This window comes from Bos taurus, chromosome 1 (genome assembly GCF_002263795.3).
Source record: "Bos taurus isolate L1 Dominette 01449 registration number 42190680 breed Hereford chromosome 1, ARS-UCD2.0, whole genome shotgun sequence".
Lineage (NCBI taxonomy): Eukaryota > Metazoa > Chordata > Mammalia > Artiodactyla > Bovidae > Bos > Bos taurus.
The window spans coordinates 149152226-149165602 of record NC_037328.1 but is presented as its reverse complement, the minus strand read 5'-3'; the positions used below and the strand labels follow the sequence as shown (position 1 = coordinate 149165602).

General features: G+C 42.9%; 1 protein-coding gene across 2 annotated transcripts in view; it reads left to right on the top strand.

The window, feature by feature from the left end:
- Positions 1–13377, top strand: part of HLCS (holocarboxylase synthetase) — a 214740-nt gene that overhangs the window by 77153 nt on the left and 124210 nt on the right. For both annotated transcript variants that reach the window (XM_059889582.1, XM_005202127.5), the window contains exon 6: positions 5376–5647. In XM_059889582.1, coding sequence (XP_059745565.1) covers positions 5376–5647 — 272 coding nt within the window. The remainder of the gene's footprint in view (positions 1–5375; positions 5648–13377) is intronic.

Below are 13377 nucleotides of genomic sequence, written 5' to 3'. Positions count from 1 at the left end.
GTACGGAGAAGGCAATGGCACCCCACTCCAGCACTCTTGCCTGGAAAATCCCATGGATGGAGGACCCCGGAAGGCTGCAGTCCATGGGGTCGCTGAGAGTCGGACACGACTGAGTGACTTCACTTTGACTTTTCACTTTCATGCATTGGAGAAGGAAATAGCAACCCACTCCAGTGTTCTTGCCTGGAGAATCCCAGGGACGGGGGACCCTGGTGGGCTGCCGTCTGTGGGGTCACACAAAGTTGGACACGACTGAAGTGACTTAGCAGCAGCAGTCTATCTGTAAGCCAATACAGTGGGGTTCCCTGGTGATTCAGTGGTAAAGAAGCCACCTATGATCCCTGGTCAGGAATTCTCCCTGGAGAAGGAAATGGCAACCCATTGCAGTGTTCTTGCCTGGCAAATCTCATGGATAGAAGAGCCCGATATGGTCCATGGGGTCATAAGAGTTGGACATGACTTAGTGACTAAACCACCACTACCACCACCAAGCCAATACCATACTGTCTTGATTACTGTAGCTTTATAATGTCTTGAAGTCAGATAATGGAAATCTTCTTTTTTTCTTCCCCAAATTGTTTTGATCATTCTAGGCCTATTCTATTTCTGTTTAAGTTTTAGAAATAGCTTATCAATGTCTACAAAAGAAAGCTTGTTAAGACTTTGATGGGAATTGCATCAAATCTGTAGATCAAATTGGAGAAGCATTGATGTCTTAATAATATTGAATGTTCTAATCCATGAACATAGTATATCTCTTCAGTTATTTAGGACTTCTTTAAGTTTTCAGTGTTTCATAGTTTGCAGTGTACAGGTCTGGCACATATTTTAATTTATTCCTAAATGTTTCACATCTATTGATGCCATTGAAAATGATGTTTAAATAAAATTTAGGCTTCAGATATTCATGGCTAGAAATAAACCCAGTTTTTATATTGACCTTGTATTTTGCAACCTTGCTGAAAACCAAGTTACTAGTTCTAGTACTTTTTGGGGGGGATTCCTTGGGGTTTTCATATTGTGTGCGACATGTCCCAGTAGGAAACAGGCACATTCACCTTCCTTGAGAATAGCTAGTGTTTTCCTAGTGCTGTGGTGAATTCAAAGGGGCCAGCATTTATGTGACTATAAAACGTTGTTTTTGGTTCCACTTAAATTGTATTTAATTAGCCTGAAATCTTAGAGAAAAGTAAATACTAAATTCTTGAAGTTCAAATGTTAAAAAAATAACATTAATTAGAAGGTTTTTATGAATTTCATTGGGGTGGAATTTGATAGCAGTTGTTTTATTTTCAACAGAACTAATTTAACAATTTCACATTTCTTTTTGATGCATATTATATCCATTTCAAGGCTATCTCTTATCATTGCCGTTTCTGGGTTTTCCCTCTTGGATATACCTATTTATGTCTATTACTTGTGGGACTTTATTTTGGTATGGAATTTAATGTGCATTTATACAATGAATGCTTATTAAGCATGCAATATCCACTTGGTACCAGGTGCCATGGATACAGTTGGGAGCAAGACAGAAACACACATTTGTTGTCTTTATGGAGCTTATGTTCTATTCTAGCAAAACAGTGGGACATTGAGTAAATAGTTGTACAAACTATGGAATTACAGTTTGAAAAGTGCTATAAAGTCATTAAGTTTATGAAGGATAGTCCTAACCTAGACAGGCTGTGGGTCAGTCTTCCTGAAAGCGGTGACATTTTTGCGCTCTCTGGTAGTTTGTGTTTAAAGATTCAGGTAGATTTGAGGGGTAGAGGATTGTTACTACTACTCATGTCTGACCATTTGCCTTGATATATATGATCCAAACTTTTTTCTTCAATAGCATTTCTATTCTCTCTCTTAGTGGTCATTGGTAGAGTTAAGCCAAGATTCGTTAATTAATTCCTTTTCCTTATATGTGTTAGCAGCTACTTCTGCAGCTCTTAAGTCATCATTGTAACATATGTCCTTTTATAGCATATAGCAGGTGGAATTTCTTCAAACAGGTAGTAACTTTGATATTTCTTGTGGCCAGAATTGTATCTCTTGTCCAAGGACAATAGGGGCGGGGGAGGGGGGGAGCCTAAATACTACCCTTGTGTACTTAGTTTTACTGGATGGCTACAAGTTGCATTTGACTATAGTGAATATAAAAATTTAGGAGAATTATAGATGGTATATAGGTATATTTCTTAAGAGGTTCCTCACCTCATTTTGTGTCTTTTTAGATTCTCTTTTTTTCTGAGTAACTTACTTTGCCCTGATTAAGTCCTGAAAGATTATATGAAAGAAGTATAAGATTAAAAATAAAAACCTCCTGTACCTTGCCTACTCAAATTTTAATTTCTTTTGCATATTTGTACGTCTCTATGTGTTGCTTTCAAAAACAGTTTATTAGATGAATGATGCGTAGATGGCCAATTGGATAATTTGCTCCAGAAGTGGTTCCCTGCTTTCTTCCTGTTCTGAAAGTTCTACCTGGTGCTGGCTGTTTCTTTTTGGTTTGACTTTCATTGACTTTGAATAGAGAGGAATCACATTACCTACACCTGTTGAGTAACTGTTTACCTCCCTGCTTGAATTAATGAAAACCAAGTTAGTTAAGAAGTGTTTATTTTTCAGATTACTTTACATCTCTCTCTCTGTGTGCGCGTGATTTAACCTATCCACTGACGTATCTTTAGCTTGTGCGGTGCCCTTATAACATCCAGCTGTTGAATGTGTTCAAGCAAATTCAGATTTGTTTTCACACACACACACTTGAAGATTCTTGTGCTATAAAATGTCTCGCCCTCTGGATTTCTTCTGATCACTTCCTTCTGAAGCCATTTAACTTCTTCCTCTAGCCTCTGTGTTTTCTGCAAAGGGGAACTGAGTTTTAAAGGTTCATCAAGTGAATTTAGTTAAATGAAATTTCATCTTTGAAGGTGTTTCTCTTAGGCATGCAGAGCTCTGGGACAGACCCCGGGTGCTAACAGAAGGCCTCCTCTTAGGAAGTGCCTGGCATTTGTGTGAAGAGGGCCCAGGAGTTCAGATCAGCACTTCCTGTAGCAGATTTTAATATGTTTTGTGCTAGCCCCTTGGGATGCTGCCTTCCCCACCTGAATCCCCTGATGCTCCACCCCAGGGGGAGGCCCCAGGTCTCCCAGGGTCCAAGAGGAAGTTGCAGCTTCTTGGGAGGTAGGATAGAGAGTTCGGTACTAGGTTAGGTTGTAAGTACTGGACTTCTGTCTTCCCCTCCATGGACTGCATTTGGAGTAAAGCGAAAGCATCTTGGGTACCCCATTCCTTTCACTGTTAGTGACCTGTCAGTGGCTGGTGGTGGTCAGCTTGTCTACGAGACGAGGTGGAGGTCCTGCAGAGGCCGAGAGGGAATGCTCTAGTATCTTAGTACTTTGTCTCCTGTGACTTTTCACCTAGGCTTTATTTTCCCAGATAATGAATTTCTTTGAGGGGTGGAAGTATAAGGTTAAAAACTTTCTGTAAAATGCATAGAGGCCTCAGTTCAGTTCAGTCGCTCAGTTGTGTCTGACTCTTTGCGACCCCATGAATCGCAGCACGCCAGGCCTCCCTGTCTATCACCAACTCCCAGAGTTCACTCGGACTCACGTCCATCGAGTCAGCGATGCCATCCAGCCATCTCATCCTCTGTCGTCCCCTTCTCCTCCTGCCCCCAATCCCTCCCAGCATCAGAGACTTTTCCAATGAGTCAACTCTTTGCATGAGGTGGCCAAAGTACTGGAGTTTCAGCTTTAGCATCATTCCTTCCAAAGAAATCCCAGGGCTGATCTCCTTCAGAATGGACTGGTTGGATCTCCTTGCAGTCCAAGGGACTCTCAAGAGTCTTCTCCAACACCACAGTTCAAAAGCATCAATTCTTCGGCGCTCAGCCTTCTTCACAGTCCAACTCTCATATCCATACAGGAAAAACTTGACTAGACGAACCTTTGTTGGCAAAGTAATGTCTCTGCCCTTGAATATGCTATCTAGGTTGGTCATAACTTTCCTTCCAAGGAGTAAGTGTCTTTTAATTTCATGGCTGCAGTCACCATCTGCAGTGATTTTGGAGCCCCCAAAAATAAAGTCTGACACTGTTTCCACTGTTCCTCCATCTATTTCCCATGAAGTGATGGGACCGGAAGCCATGATCTTCGTTTTCTGAATGTTGAGCTTTAAGCCAACTCTTTCACTCTCCACTTTCACTTTCATCAAGAGGCTTTTGAGTTCCTCTTCACTTTCTGCCATAAGGGTGGTGTCATCTGCATATCTGAGGTTATTGAGATTTCTCCCAGCAATCTTGATTCCAGCTTGTGCTTCTTCCAGCCCAGCATTTGTCATGATGTACTCTGCATAGAAGTTAAATAAGCAGGGTAACAATATACAGCCTTGACGTACTCCTTTTCCTATTTGGAACCAGTCTGTTGTTCCATGTCCAGCTCTAACTGTTGCTTCCTGACCTGCATACAGATTTCTCAAGAGGCAGGTCAGGTGGTCTGGTATCCCCATCTCTTGAAGAATTTTCCACAGTTGATTGTGATCCACACAGTCAAAGGCTTTGGCATAGTCAATAAAGCAGAAATAGATGTTTTTCTGGAACTCTCTTGCTTTTTCCATGATCCAGCGGATGTTGGCAATTTGATCTCTGGTTCCTCTGCCTTTTCTAAAATCAGCTTGAACATCAGGAAGTTCACGGTTCACGTATTGCTGAAGCCTGGCTTGGAGAATTTTGAGCATTACTTTACTAACGTGTGAGATAAGTGCAATTGTGCGGTAGTTTGAGCATTCTTTGGCATTGCCTTTCTTTGGGATTGGAATGAAAACTGAGGCCTCCATAGAGGCCTAGAGGATCACTCATGAACTCTAGAACTGGAAAGGAAGGACTTTTGAGAATTTAGGATCTAGTGTAGGATAGAAATGTGCCTATTTCCCTGGATCTTGCTTTCTGAACCAGTTCATATTTTTATAATATAGGTATACTTAGTGTTGTTGTTTAGTTGCTCAGTCATGTCTGATTCTTTTGTGACCCCACGGACTGTAGCCTGCCAGGCTCCTCTGTCCATGGAATTCTCCAGGCAAGAATACTGGAGTGGGTTGGCATTTCCTTCTCCAGGGGATCTTCCTCACCCAGGGATTGATTGAACCCAAATCTCTTGCACTGGCAGGCGGATTCTTTCCCACTGAGCCACCTGGAAGTCCATACTTAGTGTAGTCATTGTCTATTGTATGATAGTTTTTACGTTCAGAATATGTTAACCTAGCTTTTATTGGTCATGAATTAGGAAGTACTTCTCTTACCAAAGTGGCATTTTAAGGGAAAGCTACCATCATCTAATGTAATACCAAATTATGACCTTCCCACTTATTTCTTTATGGCACAGGAAATCTGGGGTCCTCTTGTGCAGTGGCTGGGGAAACATGTGGATCCTGAAGGAGTAATAAGATCCAGCAAAGTCTCCCTGAAATTCATTTCATCCTACACATCTGAAATAGAAATCACCCCATCCGCCATACCCGTGGTGACTGACACAGAGTCCTGCTCATCAGAAAACTTTGACTTCGAGATTTACCGACAAAACCTGAAGACAAAGAAGCTTGGGAAAGTCATTCTGTTTGCCGAAGTAACGCCCACCACAATGAATCTTCTGGACGGGTAAGTCCTGGCCAGGCTGGTTTCTATATTTGCTTGGAGGACCCCAGGTATCTTGATGGTTCTCTCCAACCAGTGCTCAGGGAGAGGGAGGAAGATTTAGAGCAATAACCTAATGCTATGCTTAAAGCAATAGCTTATTCATAACTTAATCATGAAGATTAGAGCGATAACTCTTTAATATACCACTAGCAATACACCCGTCTGTAGATAGAGAAATTAAAATTCTTGGGTCAGAGATCTGTGTTTTAAAGAATGAGGGACTTCTGTGCCTTGTGTCTGTCTTCCTTTAATCTGACCGTTCATGTCTTTGGGAAAAAGAATATTATGAAAAAAAGGTGTTTGACAGGTGGCGCTATTGTTCATGTTGCCAGTTTACTCTGTTGTAACCAGTGTTGAGATGTTATAACCAGTTTAAGATGTTTGCGGAGTTATTAGCATAGCAAATTTGAACATGTAAGCTGTGTTCGGTTGAAATAAACAGGAGCTTTGTACTTACCTGTTTTGGTATGTTGCTATTTTAAAGCACTCTCTAATCCCATTGGGATGTTGGAAATTCAGTCTTATTTCAAGTTTTCCTTCTTATTTCTTCTGTTTCATGGACTTTGATTAAAGGTTAAACAATGGGAAACAGATGAAAGGTTCATTTTAAACTCCAAATTAGTCTCTATTAATTAATACTTTTATGTTGTTTAAAAAGTAGGGTTATAGAGGGCATGAATAAGAAAAGCATCTTCCTTCAACATGGGACTAAAATTTGAGGAATGCTAAGACTGCAGAATCCCCCACCCCCTTCATGGTTTCTGGGCACTTTCACCTGTGGAACCGCATAATTAGGCAGATGTGTAATTCAGCATATGGAACGTATGGAAATATTTTGGCTTTTCTTCTGAACAATGATTTCTGGAATTTGCTAGTATGTTGATATAAGGTGATGAGATAATTTTAGGATTTCGTGACTCTCATGCTCAGTCATGGAAACGGCAGTTTTAGTGTATGTACAGGATGTAGAAACAGCATTACTATAGGGGACCTAGCAGTGAGGAGACAAAGTCGAAAGGGGAATATGAGCAATGGCAATGAATAGGTCTTGTCTCCCGAGTTGTTTTGTATTGTTTTTTTTCTTTCAGTGTTGCCATCGTCTCCTGCCTCCACTCCCCAATCCTTGGTGTTCCCATAGAGACAAAAAACCCTGTATTTGTATGGAGCGATTATTACTTGCTTGTACAAACTCTGTGATAATCTTTTGCTACTCTAGTGTACACTATTATATCGAAAAGGTGACCCATTCTAATCATATCTGCCAAATAAAAAATCAGACAATATTTAACAAAAAGTATTTGGGTGAAATTCAGATAGAAAAACATTGGCACTTCCAGACCATTTTTGTGGACAATAGTGAAGAGTATTTTGTATTGGGGCAATCTTGAAACATTGAGATTATGGTTGCTGGGTTTGGGCAGTGGGCAGTGTGTTACCAAGAGGGCTTGTGGGTACCTTCCTAGGGTGGGTGCCAAGAGGTAACCCAAGCTTTTATATTCTCTCTCATTTTACCTGGTGAGCAAAGGAGAGTGTAAGTTGGGGCGGTCCACATATGGGCTCTTTCAGAAGTTGCTCATGGTGTGTTTGTTCATCTCCCAGGGCTAGAACATGACCATAGTTACCTCCAAGGATGATGAGGAAATAAATGCCATCTTTGTACTTGGCATCGATGCATCTACTGAAAATTAGGTTTCTGTTAACCAGGAGGAGAAGAGGGCAGATATTAGAGGGCAGTTAGAAGTCTTTCTAACTTCCGTTTGTACTTTGTGTTTGTCAGGCTGCTAAAAAATTAGCAGAAGGCCTTTAAGAAGTATAATACATCATGATGGCCCCATTGCTTGCAAAAGTTAAAATCATAGTTGGAAACAGTTATTTTCAGGTAACTCTGGTTTTATTTCGCTGCTTATTCAGTGTCGTTAGAGGTAACTTTCTTATGTTGTTATAAATCCAGGAGGATTTGGACCTTTTTCTTTGGACAGATTGTTGGAGGTTATGTGTGCTTCTTTGACCACAAGCCCAGCTTAAGCTGCTGTGACACTGAGGTAGCACTGGAAGCTTTCATTTGATCTCCTGTCAGGGGAGCAGACTGGTCTTGAAGCCGTGAACCACCACCACCATCACCTCCTGCCCCAGTTAAAGCTTGGCCAGTGGTTCTGTAGAAGGGAAGGAGCTCTGAGGACAAGGAGCAGCAGAGGGAAAGGCGGGAGTGGCTTGCTGATAACGTCAAGGTGTTTGATGGCCCTGAGGACTCGCCCTCCAGTAATAAAGAGCAAAAACCACAAGAGTGAGCGCTGTTTCCCGGATAGTCTGACATGGCAAGCCACCCAACCAAGTCTGGTTGGAAGAGGTTAGTTTCACCCTGAATCCCCTACCCCAGGCTTTTTTTTTTTTTGGTTAACATGTATTTGATGCTTTTGAACTGTGGTGTTGGAGAAGATTCTTGAGAGTCCCTTGGACTGCAAGGAGATCCAACCAGTCCATTCTGAAGGAGATCGGCCCTGGGATTTCTTTGGAAGAAATGATGCTAAAGCTGAAACTCCAGTACTTTGGCCACCTCATGCAAAGAATTGACTCATTGGAAAAGACTCTGATGCTGGGAGGGATTGGGGGCAAGAGGAGAAGGGGATGACAGAGGATGAGATGACTGGATGGCATCACTGACTCGATGGACGTGAGTCTCGGTGAACTCCGGGAGTTGATGTTGGACAGGGAGGCCTGGCGTGCTGCGATTCATGGGGTCGCAAAGAGTTGGACACGACTGAGCGACTGATCTGATCTGATCTGATCTAACCACGAAATGCATTTTCTACCTGATGGTCAGGATAACACAGGGTAAATTCTGACTTCGGTTCACTTAGACAATCTTTTTTTTCCCCCTGAGTTATTTTCTGGGAGCTTTTCTTGTGACCAGTTAGCTCAGCTGGTTGGGAAGAGTCCCACCAGGGCCATGGGTGTAGTCCTGCGTCTGGACCAGGGAACCTTCACTGTGTTCCGTGGTCAGTCCTGTGGCTGCAGACCTGGGACGCCGTTTGAAGATGTGAGCTGCTGCTGGTGGTGGGGTCCCAGACAAGGGGGTGTGGATCGGCCAGTGCTCAGCCCTCCTCACTGCTGGACAAGTGCCTCCAGGTGCTGACTCTGACCTGGTTTGGTCCAGAGCGCTGCACATTTAGTGGAATCTCGTGATAAGCATTGATTGACCATCAGCCCTAGGGAAGGCAGGAAGGGGAAAACTAGACCTTGGAGCGCAGGCTTAGGGTAACTGAGCCATTATGGTAATTGTGCGGTTGTCTTTTATTTGACCCATAGTTCACTGATCAGAGATTGAAACAACTTAGGTGTGAAGCCAGTGTGTGGGGAGACAGATGAACTCATTCATACTGATTCTCTTTGCATCCTTGTATATATCCTGGATGAACTGGCCACACATGGACTGTTTGTTTTTTATTTGTAAAGAATAATTTAGATTTCTTTGTTGCTGCTGCTGCTGCTGCTGCTGCTGCTGCTGCTGCTAAGTCGCTTCAGTAGTGTCCGACTCTGTGCGACCCCATAGACGGCAGCCCATTAGGCTCCTCTGTCCCTGGGATTCTCCAGGCAAGAATACTGGAGTGGGTTGCCATTTCCTTCTCCAACGCATGAAAGTAAAAAGTGAAAGTGAAGTCGCTCAGTCGTGTCCGACTCTTCGGGACCCCATGGACTGCAGCCCACCAGGCTCCTCCGCCCATGGATAAGTAGGTTTATTTTCTTACCATTGTTGAAGTCCCTTGATTTTTCACGCTTAAGTTTGCCTTCATCCTACGTGGAGTAAGCATTTATGGAGTGCTTGCTGTATGCTAGGCCCTGTGTTAGGCACTGGGGAGAGAAAGCGGGGAGTGTACTGCCCTAACCTCACAGTGCCCTGGAGGAAGTGGTTCCCAGGGCACACTCAGTTCATGCACACACGTCTGTGCACCTCTTCTTGGTTTGAGCCTTGGAGTTTGGGCAGACAGAGAGAAGTGGTCACAGCACATAACATTGCTCTGGGTGAGGAGCAGACTGATCAGTGAAGTTTTTGGAGCAGTTTCTGTATCACGCGTAAAGCTCACTGTCTAGTAGAGAGAAACACTGGACCTGAAGGTTTCATCACCAGCTAGCTCTGTGACCTTGGCATTCTCACCCTCTTGGCCCTTGCTCACCTCGGTTCTGCAATCTGGGCATCAGCAGCACCCCAGCTCCTCTGAATGGAGTGATCCTGGAGTCAGAATCCTATACTCTACCCACCTTCCTGGCTCTCAGTAACCTCCAAGGCGTTTAGAGGGCCGAAATGGTTCTGTGAACTAGCTTCAGCGTCCTTTGAGGAAACCTTGTATGGGAGACGGTGGACTTTCTCCAAGTGGAGGGAAAGACAAGGAGAAACCTCAAGTCGCTACAACGTATTTGGGGGAAATCGCACAGGGGAGAAGAGCCAGCATCGTTTAAGAAAGATACTGTGTTTTGTGTCACAGTCTGGGGCCAGTCCCAGGTTTTCACCTCTCTGCATACGTGGTCCACAACCCCTAATATCTCCTTCCGCCTTCCGCATACGTGTCCCATCAGCCCTAGCATCTCCTTCCGCCCTCCGCATACGTGGCCCATCAGCCCTACCATCTCCTTCCGCCTTCCGCATACGTGTCGAGTCAGCCTCGTAACATCTCCTCCGCCCTTCACAGACGTGTCCAGTCAGCCCTAACATCTCCTCGCATCTTTCACATACGTGTCTTGTCAACCCCTAACATCTCCTCCGCCCTTCACAGACGTGTCCAGTCAGCCCTAACATCTCCTTGCATCTTTCACATACGTGTCTTGTCAACCCCTCACATCTCCTTCCGCCCTTCGCATACGTGTCTAGTCAGCCCCTAACATCTCTTTCCGCTTTTCTTCTCTTCTGACTCTGCTCCCCTAACTCGCTCTACTGCGCACCCTCCTCCTCACAAGTGGAGGCCTGAGAGGACAGAAACTGGGCTGGAACTAATTTAATGGCTGAGTGACCTCACAGTAGAGAAACAGCCGGATCCTAATAGGGGTCTTTGTCTACATTTCCACCCTGGCTGGTAGCATGCCAGTCAAGAGTCAAGCTAGAGACACAGGTGGAAGCGATTAGACCTGTCATAAAGTTTGAAAAATTGATTCTGGAGGCGAAATGAATAGATTGAACTTGACAGTGTTGTCCTAAAGATTCTAAGGGAAAATTCTGTAGTTTAATTTGAAATCCCTTGATTATTCATTAGCTTTCCAGATGGCTTTTGTTGATGTTTTACATATTAATGCCTGTATTGTGTTATCGGTGTACTCTTAATGCGCACATAGGTAATGAGCAAGGGATAAATACGTTGGTAAGTGTCCCAAATTAATGTGATGTTAGCCTAATTGTGAAATAAAGGGTTTTTAAGAAGTTGATTGCTTTGAAATAAATTAGCGTGAGCTTTTTTATGGACCAACTTGGTACTTTTAAAGTGAAAATTATTGGAGAATTTAAAGAGACCTTCATTTTAATGTTTACTTCTAAATTAAGGTTCACACATTCCAGCCTTTGACTCCGCTGGTCATGACTGAAGAGTTATTCTAGCCAGTTCTCTATCAAATGCTTTTGTTTTCTTGGTCTCAACTCAACACCTGAATAAGTTAGCCTTTCACATGCGAAACTCCTGGAATCAAATGATAAAATGATCTATTGTTTTCCAGAAATGTTTCCATATTAATTGTTAGTGTTTGGGGATGTTTAGTTTACATTTTTTAACTGATTTTATTTTTTTCAGTAGGGCAAACTTATGATGCTTGCCATTCTGTGATGATGACAGCGTGTTCTATTTAGATAGCATTTTCACTAGAACTGGACCTTCTTTCTGCCTCTCTCTCTCCATGTTGAACAACGTTTAACAACCTGAAAGGTCCCCACATTTTACTGTATAGAAAAGCGAGACTGAAAGTGACCATCAAGCCGATGCCTTGTTGAGTGATGAAACACTTCAGGGACAGTCTGCGGTGTTTGGAAGCTCTTTCCCTGGACCCTCCTCCAAACTCAAAGCACAGTCTTTTGCATGTTCTCAGTGGTGGGTGGCAGTCTTAATCTTTCAAGGGTATACCAGACTTTTTGGTAAACCTAGATCCTATGGTGAGCTTCCCTTGGTGGTTCAGATGGATTAAGAATCCACCTGCAATGTGGGAGATCAGGATTCGATCCCTGGGTTGGGAAGATTCCCCCTGAGGAGGGCATAGCAACCTACTCCAGTGTTCTTGCCTGGAGAATCCCCATGGACAGAGGAGCCTGGCTGTTTGCAGTCCACAGGGTCACAGACAGTTGGACTGAAGCACAGCGCAGCGCAGCACAGACCCTGTGTATTTCCAGAAACTGCCTAGGTTCCTGTGCTCACTCATTTCCCATGACTGAGGATCGAATATCTTGGTTGACCTAGGGGCTTAGAGCTTAATGTGGAATATTGCTGCCCTGGGTTGGAATTGCAGGTCCACCATTTGCCGCATGAGTAACCTCAGGCAAATCAGTAACCTTTCAAGCTTCCACTTCCTTGTCTATGTGAAGTAGCTGGTAATAGTCTCAGTTCTTTAACTTCTCTTTTCTTTCCCAGTTCAATCCCTCAGCTAATTTCTCTTCAGCACCAGCTGTGTGCAGGACTCCACACTAGGCTCAGAGACCCAGTGGGGAATACAGTAGATGTGGGACTTTCCTTCCAGGAGCCCCCATTCAGCTCCAGCATAGGGTGAGGGTGTATGTAAAATGTCTGCTAAGCTCTTAGTGCATAGCTCATGTTGTTGAATTCTCATTATTCCTTAAATTTTAGATATGATTCCTTTTTTGACCAATGCATTCTTCCGGTGGCGGTGCTGTGCGCATCAGTGAAGCAAATCATTGTCAGCTTGACTTGAGTTCTTGATGTGTGTTTCCTTGGGGTGGAGTTTTTATTGAAGATTTTGACAATTTTTTCTCATTGTACCAGAAGCACAATGGCTCCTCAGTGGTTACTGTTTTGCAAAAAATGTGTTGAGTTCAGCTTTTCTGGAAAGATGAGAAAACATAGTTGATTCTTTATGGTTCCCTTACAACATGTATAGCCAGTTCATGCTCTCGTTTTTAAATCGAACTTTCTCTTTATTTAAATCTTAATCCTTACGATTATTTGACTTAATTGACTCTTGTGACATATGAAAATGATAGTCAATTCAAAAGAGCCAAAACTTCAACAGTCTGAAGGTATTTATTAGTCCCATGGGTTTGCCTTGTGTATTATCTGTATCTTCCTCCAGACCTGTTGTGTCAATCAGAATGCATGGATTTGATACTGTTTCATTCTCTTGATTTTCCTCAAACATCTCAGATATGTGTTACTCTGCAGAATTGCTTGTTTTATACTGTCTTTGATTTAGTATGAATGTCTCTTATTGGTTATATTTAAACACTAATAAAGGACCACAGAAGATGGCACAAGGTAAAGCAAGGTTTGGGGCTGGAAAAGGCAATAAATGTGACAAAAGTTTTCTTTTTTTAATCTCAGTCCAGATTTTTTTTTATCCTTATAAACTATTTGCTTTGTATTGGGGTATAGCCGGCTAACAATATGTTGGTGTATGGGAGAAACCAATACTATATTGTAAATCGATTATCCCCCAATTAAAAATAAATAAATTTATTTCTTTAAAAAAAGCAGACTCCAATGTAATAT